The sequence below is a fragment of the Canis lupus genome, chromosome 34 (genome assembly GCF_003254725.2).
Source record: "Canis lupus dingo isolate Sandy chromosome 34, ASM325472v2, whole genome shotgun sequence".
Taxonomy (NCBI): domain Eukaryota; kingdom Metazoa; phylum Chordata; class Mammalia; order Carnivora; family Canidae; genus Canis; species Canis lupus.
The window spans coordinates 8,203,669-8,224,051 of NC_064276.1; the positions used below are offsets into that span (position 1 = coordinate 8,203,669).

The 20,383-nt window shown below is 47.7% G+C and overlaps 1 protein-coding gene across 1 annotated transcript in view; it reads right to left on the minus strand.

Moving 5' to 3' along the window:
- The window catches only part of ADAMTS16 (ADAM metallopeptidase with thrombospondin type 1 motif 16), a 149,616-nt gene that overhangs the window by 29,515 nt on the left and 99,718 nt on the right, over nt 1–20,383 (minus strand). Inside the window, exon 18 of the mRNA XM_049105653.1 lies at nt 16,186–16,312. Within this exon, the coding sequence (XP_048961610.1) occupies nt 16,186–16,312 (127 nt within the window). The remainder of the gene's footprint in view (nt 1–16,185; nt 16,313–20,383) is intronic.

The following is a 20,383-nucleotide window of genomic DNA, read 5'->3' on the forward strand; positions in this document are numbered from 1 at the left end:
ACTAGCATCCCTGCACTGATGTTGCACCTGCATCTCTGGAAGCTTCTATATCTCTTTTCAGAGTTACTGCTTAGGCTCCAAGGGTCACTATCACTGGCTATGAAGGAAATCCCTGGATGAGCATTTTCTATCATAATTCAGTTTGTTTTCATGTCACACGTGGAGCACGAGGGCGCGGTGACCCTCCACCCTGGCGGCCTGGACCTGTGGGTGTCCTCAGACACAGGACCATCCTGGGTCATCTGGGGCATGTTGATCGCTCTACAGACAATTTTCTTTCCTTTCTGCTCAATACCAAACGGATTTAACCCTAGACTGGCATCAAGGTTTCCAATAATTTTTCTCCATGTTTCAATTGCTTTTGCTTCAACTTTTTACTTCTAGCTATTACTGTGAATGCCGCGGCAGCACCCACATTTTCAGGATCCTATGACTGTGTCGTTGTTACTCCAAGCACCACCAGCAGAAGCCTTTAGTAAGACATGGTGGACTGAGCAGCCGTGCTCACCTCCGCTGTGTCCCCCAGTTCTAAGGGAGCCCAGGCTTCCCACTGGAGATGGGGCTCGAGAGAACCAGGCGGGCTCGGAGACCCCCCGGCCAGCCCCTTCCCCACTGAGCCCGGTGGCTGGGCCCACCCGCCGCCTCCCCCAAACACGCTCACGTCTGAGGGCAGGACCCTTCCTGGAGAAACCCGTGCTTCCAGGGGAGGTGACGGACCCACTGATAAGCCTGTCTCTGCACAGGCAGTGTCCACTGCTCGTCCTAGGGTCTCTGTCTCACTGTGTCTGGACAATGAGGATCACGAGGAACTGGAGGAAGACACCAGCAGGACAGAGGGAAACCCACCAGCCCACTGCTAGAATAAAGGGATACAGAGGGAATAATTTGGGGGGGGTGTGGGGGTGGAGAGAGAACAAAGAAAACATAAAAGAAAGAAAGAGAAAGACAGAAATGCTGATGCTGTCCAAGCAGCACCTGCTCTGTGAGGTACGCCCGACACTCTGGGCCTGCTGCTCTCACCTCTCCCATGTCCCCTGCCTTGCTCTACTTTTGTTCTTTTTATCCCTGGTTCTGATCACCTTCTAGAATATTCCATCATTTAAAGAACATCTTATGTTGATGGCTGACTGCATCTCTCTTCAGATAAACTCCCCTAAAACAGGGACCTCTTTCAACCCTACTCATGTTTCCGCACGTGCCTGGCACGTAGCAGACACTCCGATTATGATACTGGTGAAGTGAATCGATGAACTTAATATGTCTCTTGGGGATTATGTAAAGAAACCTAATGAGGCAAAGTTCAAGCAGTTATTGACTCTTAGGAACATAAAATTTTTATATGCAAAAGGACACAGAATCAAATTATCCTATAGCCAGCAAGGACTATTCAAGAATGATGTGAACAGTTCCAACTATGGGACGTGGCCACATGGAAGGATGCAGGGCAAGAGGTGGTGGCCACACAGCACAGCCGCCGGAGGGTGATAAAGGAGGTGCAGTGGACACACCCTCCCCTGTGATGGAGAGAGGGGTAACCACGAGAACCACTATGTGGGGCATGGTCATCATGCCTGTTATTTTTTTTATTTTTATTTATTTATTTTTTATCATGCCTGTTATTTAGGAATATGGGGAAAGATACCAGGAGAGAGAGCTAAAGTGAGAGATTTTTGCCCCTGGTCAATGGGATTGGGGATGGAGTGGTGGGCAGGCAGGATTGTGATTTCTCATGGTGAGCTTCAAAGTACAGTAGGACTTTTTGAGCCATCTGCAAGGAGTTCCTAAATAGAGTAAAAATCAACTAAAATGATAGTGAAAAAGGCCAGCATCCTTGAGAATGTAAATGGATTCTTCTCTTTAGTTTTCTTTATTAAGGAAATACATAATAAATGCATCAAAACAATTAAAAAAAAACCCTGTTAGAATTTTGTTTGTCATAAAAGCCATGTGGCAGCTGGAGGAGGAAGGGGAATGCTTGAGTGGGCTCTTGTCTTGCATTGGATCCAGACAAATCTAAACATTCCGGGAGACTGTGGTCTTTCCTTTCTGGAGATTACATTTCTGACCACCACAGTCAGAAGCACATTAAAAATTTGTTTCCTGTTTCAGCTCTCTTTGACCTGAACTTATATGGAACCTGTAGGGGGAAAAAAAGCCACATGAAAATGTCTTAAGCTCTCATGTGGTCATATTTTTCACCGTGCAGAACTGTTTCCTCAGAGTGCAGAGAGGGCTTGTCCTGAAGGCATTATTTCAATAGAAAAATGTAAACAAACTTGTCTAAACAAACGAATTTGAGGATCTCTTTGGTTGTGGGAATACTGTTTAAAAATCTAGGCATGCCTTTAGAAATGAAACAGGTAAGACTTCCTGATAATTTTGTAAATGAAATAAGGACTGCTTAAGCAGAAACCCAAGGGAAAAAGAAGAGGGATGGGAAAAATCTAACATTGGGTGACTGCATTAATATTGTCGGAAAAAGAAAAAAAAAGAAAGAAAAAAATATTGTCGGAAAATTTTGTAGCCATATGACAAAATTCATGTGTAAGTCTGCTTTTCCTTCTAGACCCAGAAAACTCTATAATGTCCTGACAACTGGTAATCGGCTTGGTAAAATCATGGTTTACAGGTAACTTTGGAATGACAACACATCAACAAGTCAACCAAACTAACCTGACTTCTTAAAAGCAAATGTTAATGTGAATTGTGAAATAAATCATTAAATTCCCGTATCAAATTCTAAAGCCAATTACATTTTACCCTGGAACAACGTAGGTTTCAGTTGCTTGGGTCTATTTACATGTAGATTTTTTTCGACTATGGGGCGTGGCCACATGGAAGGATACAGGGCAAGGAGGTGGTGGCCACACAGCCCAGCCACTGGAGGGTGACAAAGGAGGGACAGGACTGTGAGTGTGTTTTCTGTTCCTTATGATTTTCTTAACATTTTTTTTCTCTAGCTGACTTTATCCTGAGAACACAGGACATAATATATACAACCTGCAAAATATGTGCTTCTCAACTGTTTGTTATGTGTAAGGCTTCCAGTCAATAGTAGGCTGTCGGTAGGGAATTTCTGGAGAAGTCAAAAGTTATACTCGGGTTTTTTACTGCATTCAGGGTTGGGGAATGCAACCCATTGGGCACCCCATTATGTACTGATCAACTGCAGCTTGGTTTCCCTCTTTCGTAAATTTTTAAAAAAGATTTTATTTATATATTTTAGAGAAAGGAAGAGAGCACAAGCAGGGGGAGGCACAGAGGGAGAGAGAATCTCAAGCAGACTCCCCGCTGAGTGTGGAGCCTGATGTGGGGCTCCAACCCAGGACCCTCAGATCGCAACCTGAGCTGAAATCAAGAGTTGGGACGCTCAACCCACTGAGCCACGGAGGCACCTCTCGTCTCCCTGTCAGCTAAGGCTCTTTCAAGGTTACAGGAGCTCACTGGACTCATTGGCTAATTTTCCTTGCCCTGTAATGCCTATGATTTCTTTTTCTTTTCTTTCTTTTTCCGTGACATTCTTTCTTATGATGGTGGCAGTGGAGTGGGGTGGGGAGGCTAAATGGGATTCTGATGGGAAAAATAACTTTTTAAAATCGAAAACCTTACAGAACCCTCTGAAGGCTCAATAAGCCAGAAGCCCATCCTCTGCAGTGGTTGCTATGGAGATGGGTGTCCAGCTGAGCAATTGCAGGGGTCCAGGGCACAGAATTTCTGGGGTGTCTGAGCAATGCAGCTGTTACAAGATCTACAGCATGATGCAGAAAAGGAAGGGCCACCCCACCCTTCCACTATTCCCCTCCCTCCACTGCAGATGTGTGTGCTCACCCTTAGTGGGGAAATAACGGGTGGGTCCCCTCCCTGTCTTCCCACTCATGCTGCCTTCAGAGTCTGAGAAAGTCGGAGACACAGCATGCTTCCCTTGAAGGGAACTTCCAAGAGTTTTGTCTAATGCTATGGCCTTGGACCTCTCAGACTTCTTTTTTCTAAGGAGTCAGTCTTAAGAATGTCTTCCTTTTAAAAACCTGGTTTATGACAATGTCGTATCACGTCAAATACCAGGAACCAGGCTGGACACTTGTCAACCCCTTTCAACATGAAAACAGTGGCCCTGATCCCTGAGCATCATTTCAGGGTAATCACATGAAATGCCCCAAACTCACCAACAGCGCCGTTTGCAAATTTTCTCGTCAGCTCCAAACACTGCCTTAAAACACCACCCTCTAATGAGGTCGGTCACTGGGTCTTGTTAAATAGGATGCAATGATTTACAGACACACCAAAACTCAGAGCGTACATCATTCAACCATCTTCTGGGAAGAAATTCATTGCAAGCAGATGGGTTGCTAGCGGCGCCAAGGGCCTTTTTCTTTCCTGTTCGATTTTTGCTAAGTCACATGGTTTCGATTTCTTGAGCTGCATCATTGGGTGAACATGTGATTTTGCCAGGACTGACGTGTAGAGCCCTGTGGCCGGCTTGGGCACGGGCTACTGTGAAAGGATACGGGGCGACGTGAGCTGTGCTGCCCTTTGGGTGCGGACACAGACTCTGCGGAGGCTGCACGGGAGATGGGTCTGCGAACCCGCATCTCCCTCAAGGTGGTGCCTACAGAAGAGCTTTAAACGACCCACTCTCAACCGAAACCGCTCCTCCCTTGGCGGTTCTCCTCTGGAAAACACACCACGGGAAACAAGCCCAGCCCGAAATGCCAAATGGCCCCTCAAGTGTCAGTGCACTGAACAACCCCTGGTTCTGTTGCCTTTAAAGTTATGTCTCTCAAAATCCGGCTCTTAGGATGGTTTGGCTTGTGACACTGACCAAGTACGCCCTCATCCAACGGTCCTGGGAGTGCATTTATTTCAAGTTAGTCAGTACAGAAGCGGGCCTAAGAGATGTCATGCAGGGCGGAGCTACATGATCCCAGGAGCTTCTAGAAAACACCATGGTGTCTAGATACTGGAAGCCCCTGGGACACCAGGTGAGTGGTCTCCAGAAGCAGGGCACTCCTGCTTTGGGGACTGAGCCGCAAGCCAAGCACTAGGTGCTCATGTTTGGTGGAAAAAAAGGCACATCTTTAGACACTAGACAAAAACAGCACCGTCACATGGTACCAAAACCAAAGTCAGCTGGGGAACAGAGGGACCAGGACGGCCCCCTTTCTAGGACTGAGCTGGCCTTTCTCCCTCATTCATTGATCACCAATTGGCAGCTGAAAATGCTAGTTGTACATGCCAAGCGCACATGCAACCACACAACAGGCCCTCTGAAGTGCCGGGCAGCACCTGGGAGAGATGTATTTCTACTGGTGAATCACTGAAATGAGATGAATGATAACCTGTTTTGTTAATTTTCTTGTATTCTGGGTAAGCCAACTCTGCCCATCATGTCTGCATCCATGACCAGGGTGCTACGCTCAATTTAGGGCCCTTGGCCGGGTGCCCGGAGGTGCATGTCCCTGGTGTGGTCACTGCCCCACCTAGCATTCTCCTTCTCTGCCTGCACTTCCCCTCACGCTCCAATGACTGAGTCCCTTTCACTGCAAAACCAAACACAATGAGTACAGAACTTCCTGAACGTGGGCCACCACCTCTCAAGCCACGTCCCTCTGTGTGCCCAGAGAGACTCTTACAGGTACCCGCCACGTCCGCTCTCTCCATCCTCCTGGCCGATCATCTCCAAGCACTCACGGGCAGCTCTGACATGAAAATTTGAATAAAGGCTGGGAACCCTCCATGGGCTTCAAGGTCACTTACTGCTGCAGCCCTGCCTCTCTGCTGTTCTCGGCGGCAAGACTTCTCGAAAGAGGTGCCGGGGCCCAGAGCTCTGCTTTCTCATCTGTCCCTCTGTTCCCCACTTCTCTCTCACCTTTGTCCCCAGGGCCCCTGGAACTGGATCGTATGGTACCAATGCTCAAAATCTTCCCAAGTTTTATCAACACTCAAGGAAGGAATGGAATGCAAACTCCCCAGCCTGGCCTCCAAGGCCGTGCACACTTGGATCTACCTGCTACTCCCCTCTGGTCATGGCCTCTGGCTCCCTTTGACCAAGGCCACCAAGGCCTCCCAGCTCTCTGCCAACATCCAGTCTCCCTCTGCCTCAGGGCCTTTGCACTTGCTGCTTGTCTTGGCTGGAGCACTCCCACAACCTAAGAGCTCAGAGCAGTCTACTTCAATCCTCTAGCGGAAGTAAACACCCCCTGGATCTGCCACTCTCCGGATCAGCATGCACATCTGCAAATGCACAGGTCCATATCTGTGCCTGTTGATGGCTGGCCCCCTGAGTTCTGTGGGTCAGGGCCCAGTTGCAAACCATCTAGAATGGTGGCACATACTAGGTCATCACTCAAAGGTCTGGCAGATAACTGAATAGATGTTGCAGTACATATGGTCTCTCAAACTAAGCCCTGCTGTGTGTAGTGAAGAGATGTGACTTTTTCCTGTGATAGCGTGCAGATGCTAGCCCTCCCATGGCCTCCTGCTTGTTCTTTTTAATGACATCAGTGAACCTCATGCTTGGAGACAGTATAAAGGTACATTTCAGTCCAACTTAGCTTTAGAAAGTCACAAAGTCTAAATAAGTGACGTCTTAATAATTTCAGGTCACCACATGTGAAAGTATCAGAATGAAAGCATTATTCACATGTTCCCCAAATTTGGGCAATGTTCTCTCCACAGAGGGCGACACTCTTTAAAATGAGACCTCTGTATTTCCAAAACATAAGTGGCATTAAAACATTTATTCTTAATGAACACAGGGTTAAAGGAGCAGTTTTCTTCTTCGTTTTTTTTTTTTTTTTTTTTAATTATTGTTTATTGGGTTTTGTTTTCTGGCAAGAAAAAACAAACTTAGGCTAGAGGCCTTTCTGGGGAGGGGAAGTGTTGCCTTTCTAGGGCCAGTGGTGCTGGTCATGTCTCTGAGGCTCCCCCCTGCCAGCTGACTTCACTCTGGTGCAAATGGCCTGCGGTGCTGCTGTCAGGGAAGCCTTGAGCCTTGCTTCTTGAGACCCCACACTGGGGGTGTGTCCTTTCAGTCTGTCTCCAAACCCAGAGATTCCTAACACTCTCCAAAGACATATCAGAGCACTCTAAAATACTACACCATCCATCTGTGAGAAGATGTACTCACTTTAAGCTCTGCCACTGTTCACTTAGCTTTTTCCATATTTCTAAGGGCTTTATGATAATCACATGTGAGTGACCACTAGTGGTCTATTTTATTTATTTTTATCAGAAGACCACGGTGTGAAGAAAAGGAGAATACAGAGCTTCTGCAAATAGTGGAAATAAAAGGGAATAAACACAATCCTACAAATTCATAAGCAATCAGTAGAGTCACAGCTCATAAAAGCAGGTTATGTGTGTGTGAGAACTTATATTCTTTTTTAACAATTTTATTTATTTCTTTGAGGGAGAGAATGTGTTCACATGTGTGAAGATACACATAACCAGGGGGAGGGCAGAGGGAGAAGCAGGCTGCCCACTGAGCAGGGACCCTGACATGGGACTCGATCCCAGGACCCTGAGATCATGACTTGAGCCAAAAGCAGATGCTTAACGGACTGAGCCACCCAGGCGCCCCGAGAAATATATTATTGATTTGATAAAAATCAAATCCACGAGAAACGATGATTCAGTCAAGATGCAGAGAAGCCTAATAATGCTGACATTTAAAAACACAGAGAATAAAGACATGTCAGGCACACCAGAACTAAGGGCATGGAAGCAAGGGTCACACTGTGAGCTTTCAGAAACAAACAGCTTAAGTTGGAAAACAATATTAGGGGTGAAGATGGTCTTCATTTAGCAACAGAGAACAATTCATGTGGAAGCTGTAATGCTACCAACACAATGTAGAAATTTAATGTTAATGATGAAATAAAAGTAGCAGGAGAAATTGAAAAATAAGCAACTATAAAGTGAGATTTTAAAATATTTCTCTCAGAAACAGATATACGAGACAGACAAAAAGTCAGAATATATTTGAATAGATAAATAAGGATAGTGATCTAATTGCCATATAAATAACCCTGCTCCAACACAGAGCACACATTCCTCCGTTCCCACAGGAAACGGTTATAAACACTCCCATGTTCAAGTCATAAAGGAAGTCTCGAAAATGCGAAAAGTGATATAATTTTAACTCTTTCTTTGATCTTGATGTCAGAACATCTGAAATAACAAAAAAATTACCACAAAGCTCCATAAATCTGGAAATATTAAACTACAATAATTCTAAATAATTCACAGGTTTGAGAGTAAAGCAGTGGTACCTAATCATACCTAAAATCAGTATCCTATAGTTCTTCCCCCACAAAATGTGATTCTGAGTGAAGCTTCCAGTTTTCAAATATTTTCAGAAGCACTGATTAGCATATGTAAAGTGAATATATAGCTGTAGGTAAAGATTTGTAGTAAGATCTATTCTTTCTACCTGTCATGTATCTTCATCCATCCAACAATCATCTATATCTATCTACCACTGGTCTAGAAGTTATTTTTAAATTTTTATTCCAAAATATTTGGAGCATATATCATAGTGTATGTTATTTAGGGGACAATGATGTTGAACCTGATGGGGGGATTTGGTGAATTCTAGAGTCAATCATACTAAGGCCTGGAAACCAAAATAATAAAAATATTATGAAAAATTATTTATTTTATATTATTTAATGTATAAAACCAGTTAAGTTCCCTGAAAAAATAAAGTATTCCCAAGGTGACTTTCTGTCTTTTTTCATATGGATAAATAAGTAGATATGTACAGAAATATACAACGACAACAATACACACACACACAAACCCCAAACTAAAACAAATAAAGCAAACACAAGCAAAGAACCCTAAAACACAAAATATTTTACAGAACTACTACCTAAGGCAGATTCTTAGGTGTCAAATGACAAATTCAAATCTAGAAAGCTGGTTATTTTTATATTCCTACTGCCATGATTTCTACATTAATATTTAAGTGACTGAGGAAGTAAATTAAATCAGCCTTGCCTATGACAAATTCCATTTGTCCATATTTATAACCTGACTTTCCTTGGGGATGCATTCTAACAAATATCGTACCAGCTTGAATGCATTTTAAAGATTTTAGTTTTAAGTAATGTCTACACCCAACCTAGTCCTTGAGCCCACAACCTTGAGATCAAGACCCACACGCTCTGCCCACTGAGCCAGCCAGGCGCCCCTTGAATGCATTTGAAATTCATTGTTTTGGTGTCAAGTGACATCTTTCCCCAGGGGATGCTATAAGACATTACCATCTCTTTTTTTTTTTTTGAAGATTTTATGTATTTATTCATGAGAGACACAGAGCGAGAGGCAGAGACACAGGCAGAGGGAGAAGCAGGCTCCCTGCGGGGAAGCCGATGCGTGACTCGATCCCAGGACCCCAGGATCACGACCTGAGCCGAAGGCAGATGCTCAACTGCTGAGCCACCCAGGTGTCCCAAGACATCATCTTCTATACTAAGATTCCATCACATGAAGATGATGTGATCGTGATGCTCACTGGTGACCTCATGCTTTAGCAAAACATCCCTCTAAGAACAGTGCCAATTCCGGACATTTTTGGTTTCCCTGATCAAATGGAGCAGGTTGGATGCCTTCTCCCTGAGGGTGCTGGGAGCAGGACAAGACACAGGGATAAGAGCCGGGTCCTCCATGTAGGGGCGTGAGCCACAGCATCAGGCTCCCCGATGGAGCTGCGCCACGGCCAGATGATGAGGACTTGGGACGCATCTCAACAGACTGTGGACCAGTGATGGTCCTTCTGTTCAGCCTTATTGGCGTGCATCCCATCAGTGAAGGGGAAAGTCCAGAAGAGATCGGCACCGAGTCGCCTCCATCCCCTACATGTCCCATTGTGTCACAGGAGACATCTGTGATTTGAAGTCACCTTGGATTCACCTTCTCAGCCCTATTCTAGATGTCACTGTTGAAGCAGAAGCGGGGCTGGCTGCTGGGCAGGGCCGGCTGCATAATTTGTGGAAACCAGTGCAGGATGAAAGGCTGTTAGGAATTTCAAGTTGGAAGGGCAGAGAATGAAAGCGCGTGGGGACCCCCTACTGCAGGTCATATGCCCATTCTGCTGCTCGTTTATTCTCAGACACTCAGATAATCAGATGAACTAAAATGCTCACTTCTTTGGCATTCCCAGGCGTTAACCCCTTTCGTATGTGGGAATCACCTCAGGGATGAGGGCTCTTTTCATTCCCTGGCAACCCATGCACACCGACTGGCTGGCCGGCAGTTAACGTCTCTATGGCTTGTATCTAAAGGAGCTACGAGACAACATCACTGCCCCTCTCCTGTCACTGAAAATGTTGCTTCAGGAGAATATCAGTAATGAAGTTATCCTGCTCAACGTTATCTTGCATTTCCACAGTGTGCAACCAAATGCACCCAGTCACTGACTCGGGCACTTGGGGTGAAAGCAAAAGATTCTGCTAATGGGTTTGTCACCAGAGTGTGGGCAGAAATACCCTGCGCCTGGTGGAGAGGATTACAGGGCCGGGCTGCCTTCGTGTGACTTTCTAAAACAAGAAAACAAAGTATATTTGACCACCATCTATTTGACCTGAACACTTACTCTGCATTCGCAGGACAACAGGGCAGAGGGAAGAAAGGACCTGTTTCCCATCTGGAAAGCATTTCCTCTTGCACCATCCCTCCATCGTCCAGGAAGTCACGCTCTTAGGTGTTCACGCATCCAAACCCAGACAGTAGTTTAGATAAAGGACACGAGGAGCCACTCTGTTTAGATAAACTGAGAAATATAAGGGAAAGAAGTATCTGTGTGATTCATGGTTCGTGTTTCAAAGGCAGGTGATAGGAGAGCCTGACTGACTCTCAGATGAAGACAGAGGTGGCGGGGCCCTGGGCGCACCCGGGCCGTGTGTTCCGGGCCGAGGAGAAGCCTGGAGGAGCAGCTGGGAACTGCTTCTATAGCCAGAGCCTCCCCGACATTTTAAGATCATCTTCCTCCTGAGGTTCTTCACCCCCGGACCCCCACCGCATCGCCCCCGGGAGAGAGGGACAAGCTGGGGGAACCAGGCGGCCAAGGTCCGGATGCTCGCAGGGAGCTTAGCATTGCAGTCGGTGCGGCAGGGTTTCATTTTCATTTCAGTTAAAGAGGAGAAGGCTGGGGGCACCTGGGTGGCTCAGCGGTTTAGCGCCACCTTCGGCCCAGTGATCCTGGAGACCCAGGATCGAATCCCACATCGGGCTCCCTGCATGGAGCCTGCTTCTCCCTCTGCCTGTGTCTCTGCCTCTCTCTCTCTCTGTGCCTCTCATAAATAAATAAATAAATAAATAAATAAATAAATAAATAAATAAAATCTTAAAAAAAAAAAAAAGATGAGAATGCTGTGGATTCAGATGTTTTAAAGACTGTTTTAAAGACTGCACTCCCGGATCCTTCTGGGACCCTCCCTGAAGGGGAACCAAAACACCAAATCACACCGACTGCATCTGGCATTCAGTCCCCGGAGCCAGCCTGGTGGCTCAGCGCTTGGGTCCCTCTGAGCATCTGCTGCAGCTTCACACCGCCACTGGGACACCAGGACAGACCGCCCGCAGCTGGGACATGGCTCCTGACCCTCACAGCAGACAGAGTCTAAATAAGAAAGGTGCACACACACCTTCCTGATCAGAAAAATGAAACTTGTCTTTTCAGCCCATTTGGTCAGAAACAAAAAACTGCCAGCATTCTGGGCAAGAGAGAAATGCATCTTACTTACATCACAGAGGAAAATAAAACAACTTTTTGAATTAAGATCGATTTTCCCAGCTCAATTGTTCAACTAAAATAATCCATAAGGATTAATATATGTAATATAAGCTCATTCTTCTGCATTTTGTCATAGTCTTGCTTTGCAGACTAAATAAATAACGGATGTGAATTTGTTTCTCCTTTTACACCACAAATAAAAACAGCCAAGAGTTGTCGAGTGCTTAGCACATGTGCTGTGCCCAGAGTACCTGCATTTTATGTGGATTCCCTCAACAAAGCCTTGTTCTCTCTCACCCCAATTACACACAAGTTGGACACACAAGGCGATCTGAACCAGGTCACTGGCTGCACAGTCCACACCTTTAAACAAGTTGCCAAGCTCACACCACCCTTGCTCTCAATCATTCTCGTAATCCTGGCCAACCCAGGCCACTCCATCTAAAGGACTCTGATGCACAGAGTTGGGGCCAGAGGCTGGGGCCACCTGTTCAGTACAGACCCGCAGAGTCTCACGCGTCATCAGGCCTCTGCTCTCTTTTGGGGAGGTATCGAGAATCTCGTTAGGGATCTCCCAGCAGGAAAGCACGGCCTTAGGTTTGCAGCAAACTCAGGACTGTCTCCAAAAGCTTTCTCCTTCCGAGAAGAATACAAGTACTCCAAGACATTAGACATAAATCAGACAGCCAGATGGATGGGGGTCTCTGGATGCTTCTTGGAGGAACTTGGGGGGGTGTCCTCACTATTTCTCTACAATGCTGTTCCCACATCAGAGCCAACCTCTCCCAGACTAGTCCCTTTCACTCTCAACTGTGCCTTTTTTTTCAGCACACAAAGCTCCCAATGGAATTTACTTATACAATTTTACCTGAGTAAGTTTAGAACACATCAAAGAACGTAGAGATGTTTTAGCCATAGATCCCTCAACACCAGAAACACAAACCATAGGGACGCAAAGGAGGCCCGGTGAGAAAAGTAAGGGTCCCCAAAGATGACTCGCAGGGAAAATGAGTGACTTTCAAATAGGTGTGTGTTTACAAGAGTGAATAAGGAAAATCCAACAACATCCATTTAAAAATCTTTCTTGGAAGGAATCAATAAGCATGAAGGGAAAGCAGAGTCAGAGACATAACCTATGAGGACTTTTCGGGAAGAAATGAGACTGTTGGCTCACCATGAAGGAGGCCGGAGTGAGTGGGGGATTCACAGGTGGGCTGTAGCAGAAGCAGAGGTGGTCCTTACCTGGCTGGTTCTTGTCTCTGAGGTCTGAAGTTGTGGGTTGAGAGAGTGGATGGGGAGGAGGAGGAATTCTGGAGGACACTGGAGGTGACACGGAACCCCGGGAGGGAGCAGGCGAGCAGGACGGGGTGGTGGGATAGCCTGCCAGCCTGGGTAGGTGGCCACATCAGAGAGTGGCCATACTTTTCAACTGAGAACGTGGGCTTTCATTTCCTTGGCAGGACGTATCGCTCCTGAGCCCCACAGACAAGCGTGGGTGTCGCCAGGGTGGTCTTAGGGTAGGATAATGGAGGAAGAGCTGGGCAAGATAGCTGGGCGGGCCGGCGGGATGAGGGTTACAGCGCCATCCCTGGACTCTGGGCTAGGGACAGGCCAGGGCATCCTGGACAGTGAAGGGGGGAGAGGCAACCGCCCCGGTGAGACAGAAGGGAGTGCAGGTCCGGGACTGGAGAATGGCAATGACAAGGGGTGGTGGTGGCCCGCAAGGGGTGGCTCGGACCCAGGTTGCACAGGAGGCGCCCCGGAGTTAGGCGAGAGGCTTTGACATACCGGCAGAGGCCTTGCAGCCAAGGCTCAAACACAGGAGACTAGATGCCCTTTCCTGGAAGCCCGAGCTGGTAGGCAGGTGGGGGCCAGGTGAGGGCAGCTCTGCTTCAGGAGGTCACCGGGAATCTGACGCCCTCCATCTGTAACGCCACAGGCTGAGAGGTGGCCTTGCCCCAGGGCTGGGGCCGGGGCAGTGAGGCCAGCCCTGCTGCAGCCCACGGAGCGTGAGAGGAAGAGGAGGAAGCAGCGCCTTTGCGGGGCGCCCACAGAAGGCACCTGCCTCACTGCCGCTCGCTTCCCGCAGCCCAGGGGGTGAGCGGGGAGGGGATGGCGATCATCTAGCTGGGCTTCCACGTGAGAGTGGAAGAGCGTCTGTGTGTATGTGCACACACATATGTGCATGTGAGTGCATGGGAGTGTGCACGTGTGAGTGCATGTACCTGTTGGGGTTCTGCTAACAAAGACAAGGAGAAAACAGACGTGGAGGGGGCACCTCCTGGAAAGTGATGACGTGTTGACACAGGTAGGACAGGATGAGACAACAGAGACGTGGCATGCCATCGGGTGCGACCCCGAACATGCAGCAACCGGGTGTCCTCTTGAATACCCCACCTAGGGTTTCTTAAAAGAATAGAGTCTGGGCGAGCCCACCAGGAGGGAGCGAAGAGGGGGTGGGGGAGCCCCAAGGGGGGGTGGGGCTGTGGCCCTCTGGGAGAGGACCCCCTGCTCCCGCCTGTGGTTCTGGCCTTTCCTGCTGCCTGGCCTGAGCCCGGCGTGGGTTGCAGGCACAGAGAGGCCTAGTCTGGGGTCTCCACCGGCAGCTCACATCTGACCTAGGTGATGCTTAAAGTCACAACAGGGAGCTGGTGACTTAGTTTTGGGCAGGGTGTGTTCTCTGCATCCCCTCCAGAGGAGCCTCACTGGTCAGGCTGGCCTGCAGCGGGGTGAGCCACTCACAGGACATCCGGGGTGATGCCATGCAAACACTAAACGTTCCCAATTATCTGGAGCTTGAATGGATCCACCTTCACTAAGGCTGGGTCCTCTGCACCCACACGGGACATGCACACACTTATCTTAGTCTTGGGGAGGGAGGCTTCCCTGCAGCACAGCTAACTGGCTGTTCTGAGGCGCACCAGGTCGGCGGGCCCTGCAAGAACTCAGCACATGCTGCGCGGCCACCTGTTTCCTTTGGACAGGATGATCGGGGTGCCACACTGCCACCAGCCTCCCTCTGCCAACCACAGGTTTCATTTCCTCAACTATCCAGGACTTTGTGCACTTGGCATGTTGTTTGGACCCAGAGCAAACCTTTGGTACCCTGAGTGCCCGATGTCCAGCTCAGTACCACCCACAGGGTGCATGAGCCAGCGGATTGACCACGGAGGCCTATGTAGTGGGTACCAAGGCGTGTGGCCATTCCAAACACCTGTGTAGCCCCAGGGAGGATTCCAGGTGGGTGCCTGACACATGGTGGGTCATGGGGCTCCAGCACCAAAGTCCTCATGTCAGTTTTGAGTAGCATGTCTCTCCACGGCAGGCCATGGTGGCTGAGGAGCTCGGGCTGGGGCTGGGCAGGTGGCTCTCTGCGGAGTGGTGGGTCCCCAGCCCCCAAGGGAACAGGGAGACAGGAGGACAGGATGTTCCCAGGGAGGACCCTCCTCATCGTGGTAGAAGGAAAGGTCCCTACCTCTCAGATGCTGAAAAGTAGCCTCTGTCTCTATCCTGGGCCAGTGACCAGGGACCCAACAGCTCAGAGACCAAGGGAGCAATGGGTCCCCTCTCCCTCCTGTGTGTTATTGTCTCTGGGAAAAGCGTCATGCCCCTGAGGCACATTTCAGCAAACCTGGAATCAGTGTGGCAGCCACTGTGGATCTTTAAAATCAAGCAGTGTGAGTTTACCCTGCGCTGTTTTCAGTGCACTGCCTGTCTATTGCATCTAGTTGGAGTTTAGATTTTTATTCAATAGGCATGTTACTCAGGTGATTTTCACAGTCTTTTTGGGATGTGTCCGTTGTGAAGATGAAACCATCAGCACCAGAGAGGTGACTGGCATGCCTGGGGTGTCACAGCTGGGAGCAGGGCCGGACCATGGCCACCTCCTCGGGGTCCTGCCCAGCCCACTGACTCAGGGCACTGTGCTGTCCTGAGAACTATGGGGGCAGCAGTGCCTCGGGCAAAGCAGGATGCCACAGCCCCGGCTTTCTCGTTGTCACAGGAGTGAGCAAGGATGTGCGTGCGTGTGCATTCATGTGCTACAGCGATCCATGCTCCCTGACCCACCAGGCAGCTTGTGAATGGAGCCTTCCCACCCGTTTCATTCAGGGGGCAAATAAACCAGAGTGAAAGGAAGTGGGGGCTGAGGGAGAAAACATTACTGTCTGCACAGTACGTTCTCACTCCTGCCAGCCTGGAGGAATTGAAGGAAAAATTGAGCAAAGAGGATGCCGTTAGGAGAGCTTCCACTTACATTCACAAGATAGTCCAGACTACCTCCCCCAAACATACCTGTTCAGCAGGTTCCGTTACTCTTGCCTCTTCCTGTTCCGGATTACATGACAACAATCAGCACTTCCATCCTCCACACTCCGGAGCTCCCAAGACTCACTAAGTATATAGTCGCACAACTGTGAACCTGTCTGGCTGAACGTGGCAGCTCTTACCTGGGAGGACAGGCAGATACTTTGCAGGACACCACCCCCGGGACCGGTCGGGTGCTGGGATTACAGAATGATGTGTTGACCTGAAACCGCAGGTCTCGGAAGCAGCCAGCCCTCGTGGTCATCTGCCCTGCAGGGAAGGGTGCAACGTACAATAAAGACTCAGAAATGTACCCCATGGGGGGAGGCAGGTAAAGAACAAATGAAATCTCTTTTTAAAAAACATTATATGGTCTCATTCATTTGGGGAATATAAAAAATAGTGAAAGGGATTAAAGGGGAAAGGAGAGAAAATGAGTGTAAATATCAGTGAGGGAGACAAAACATGAGAGACCCCTAACTCTGGGAAATGAACAAGTAGTGGAAAGGGAGGTGGGCAGGGGGATGGGGTGACTGGGTGATGGGCATGGAGGGGGGCACTTGAGGGGATAAGCACTGGGTGTTATGCTATATGTTGGCAAATTGAACTCCAATAAAAAAATAAAATAAATTCAAATAGAGACTTAATACATAAAAAAAGACTGATGAATCACTAAACTCTACCTCTGTAACCAATAATACATTATATGTTAATTAATTGAATTTAAATAAAAATTTTAAATGTGTTATGCACAAAAAAAAAAAGAAAACATTTGAGGGTAAAAAATAAAAAAAAAATAAAAAACATTTACCATATTGGCACGTCTTTATGCTAATGACTCATTGGCCAACTACTAACATACTAGTCCTTTTCTGACCTGTCTTCATGTCTTTTATCAGGGAATTTCATCAATTCTAGGATGTGCGTACTTCTCTCCTCTATCTTCGCATCTTTAAAGTCAACATGTGTCTTATAAGTGGTGCCAGTGTATGTTTGATGACACAGTTCTTTCCTATTGTTTCTGGAGTTGGGAGCACTGCGCATTTCTCAAAAGAAACACAATACACCAGATTTGTGTTTCCGCATGAGAAGTCACAATAATTGATAATAAGTCAGAAACAAATACAGACAAAAATACATAAAGCAGTTTGTCACCAGAGAATTCAGAGGCAAATTTTGCCACGGTTGTAACCTGACTGGAGGCATTTCACAATAATGACTTAGGTGTCCTATCGAATGAGGTCAGTGGAAATGGTTGAAATGAAAGTTGGATCCATCCTCAGCCCCCATGCACATCCCCAGTGTTATTTACAGCTTCGCAACTCTGCCCAAATTTGTTCAGTATTTCAATTCATTAAATTTACCCAAAAAAGGTACTATTCTTCCTAGAACAGTCAAAGTCAGAGAGGCAGAAGGTTGGATGTTGGTTTGCCAGAGGCTGGGAGGAGGGGGTGGGGAGTCACTGTTCCATGGCACAGGATTCCCGTCTGGGAAGATGAACAAGATCTGGAGATGGACAGTGGGGATGTTTGTACAACAGTGTGCACAGACTGAAAGTGCCCTGAACTGTACACTCAAAGATGGTTACATGGCAAACGTTCTATCATGTATATTTTACCACAATACAAAAGGGACTTTGACTAGATACACATTCTGAAGGATGATGTTAAAGAGTTCATCCAGTGTAGAGAAGACTAAAGAAAGAACCCAACTGGCATTGTTTTAAAATGAAGATAATTAAAATATACTAAGATCGAAAAATGATTTCATTGTTGAAAGGAGCAGAGATGTGCTGCTCATGTGGCCCCTCTGTCCCCGTGGTGTGTAGCCAAAGCCCTGGCACAACTCAGCAGCCCCTCCTGTACACGTCTGGATTTCCCCGCCAGGCAGGTATTCAGAGCCAGGAACAGACGAAAGACACATTTTCAGAGGAGAAAGCAGCAGGTTGTAGATGCCGGCATAACCATCTCTAACATGAGCGTCCATGTGACGACATCCCTCTTTACTCAAGGAAAACTAAAAGTCTCTAAAACATACATTTGACAGTTTGGGTAAGCTTGGTCAGAAGGAATAAGACAAGTCAATGCCTTAAATGAGGAAAGCTACATTCTCTAGGGAGTTGACTTTTACTTTTCTTTTTTTTTTTTTTTTTAAGATTTTATTTATTTATCCACGAGAGGCACAGAGAGAGAGGCAGAGACACAGGCAGAGGGAGAAGCAGACTCCCTGTGGGGAGCCTGATGTGGGACTCCCAATTTGGGACTTGATCACAGGTCTCCTGGATCACGACCTGAGCCGATGACAGATGCTCAACCGCTGAGCTGCCCAAGTGTCCCATTTTGCTTTAAACTTGAGTCTTCCCAGCCCTGCCCTTCTAGCCCCGCTGTGTCCCTCTGTGCTGACCTCCCTGCTCCTCTGATTCCGCAGCTGGTCCACAGGCTGTCTTGTCCTCCCTGCCTTCACCTCTGCATACCTAGCAGATTCCTTCTCATCCCTTTAAATGAAGCCCAAAAACCCATCTGAATCCCCTCTGGTCAATGGCTCTTGGTCTGGAGCGGGCTTCAGAGCTGTCCTGTTGGTTAACATGCAGAATGCCGTGCCTACCTGCAGAGTCTCGGATTCAGCAGGTCTGGGGTAGGGCCTGAGGATTACATTTCTGTCCAATGTCCAGGGGCTGCTGGGGCTGCAGGCACAAGGACCACACACTGAGAACCCCTGCTCTGGGCAAAATCTGTGGCCAGGACTTTCAGGTCTCGGGCTACACCCATGTGACAGAGCAAAATGTCAGTGTTTGGTCTTTGTCCCAAGTTTCTGACTAACAGCTCCTAAAACTCTGGAAATCACAGGAGCTGTCAGAGTGTCTTTAGTAGGCTAAGAGGTGGCTGGAGGCTGGGGCCCTGGGGAGCTCAGGATGGGGCTGGACTCCAGAAAGATCCAGAGAAGAATAAAGGATTAGGATTTTTCAGCCCCATCCCTGCCCTCCAGGGATGGAAAAGCGGGGAGATTCAGTTCATCACCAAAAGGCAATGATTTCATCGATCAGGACTAGGTTACAAATCTCTGTAGGAACCCTAAACCATCCGGAGAGCTTCTGGGTTAGTGAGATCTCTGTGCTGAGAGGGTGGGAAACCCCAGCTCCACAGGGACAGAAGATTCCATGCCAAGGGCCCTTTGGGCAGTCTCACCATGTACCTCCTCTTCTTCTGGCTCTTCATTCCTTTCCCTTGGCACCCACAAGTCCTGTGCCTTCCTAGGTTCTGTGAGCTGCTCTAACAGATTATCAAACCTGAAAGGGAGGGATTGCAAGAACCCCTAATTTATAGTCATGTCAGACAGAAATGTGGGTACGGGGATGCCTGGGTGGCTCAGTGGTTGAGGGTCTGCCTTCGGCTCAGGTCATGATCCCGGGGTCCTGGGATTGAGTCCTGCATCAGGCTCCCCTCAGGGAGCCTGCTTCTCCCTCTGCCTGGGTCTCCACCTCTCTCTCTGTGTCATAGATAGATAGATAGAAAGAAAGAAAGAAAGAAAGAAAGAAAGAAAGAAAGAAAGAAAGAAAGAAAGAAAGAAAGAAAGAAATGTGGGTACATTGGGCACCCAGTCCTTGTGACTGGTGTTTTAATTGATAACAGTCTTCTGCGACGGAGCCCTTAAACCTGTAAAATCTGAGTAACTCCAGGTAGTTTGTATCAGAATTGAACTGTAGACATCCCCTTGGCCACTGGGTAATCGGTGTCTGTTGGCGCTACAAAGGCCACACACTCGGTGTCAGAAGTGTTGTGAATAGAGTTCAGATGAGGCTAGCAGTGGTTGGTGCTCATCTGTCCTGGCAAACCTTAATAGGGACACCCCTTTCCCTCTCAAAGTCTGTAGGTGTGGGCACCACATGTGGTGAGTCTGCGGACAGGGTTCCTGAAGACATATGTGTCATCCCTTGGAGCATATTTCTGGAGGGCAGAGAACATTATGCTGCCTGTCTGCATAATCCCCGTAATCCCTGTGATCTCCCTAATCCCTGTAGCATGCGTGGGTCAGTTTGTCCTCTCACTTACCAAAGAATTTTTAAGCCACTGGCTAATTTCATTACATTCAGGAACTTCTAAGCTCAGACAAGTTAATAGTGGGGCAACTAACTGCTAGCCAAAAAGTCATCAAAGTTGTAAGAGTATAGTCCTTTCTCTTTACATTACTTAGGCAACACATGAGCTGGGCACGGTTTTGGTGACTCATCAATGTACCAATACAGACCTGAAATCTGAATCCATGTTTTATGAACCTGCTTTTCCACCTGCTAACAAGGAATAAGAGACTATAAGATTAGAAAAAAGAAACAGATGTCTGTTT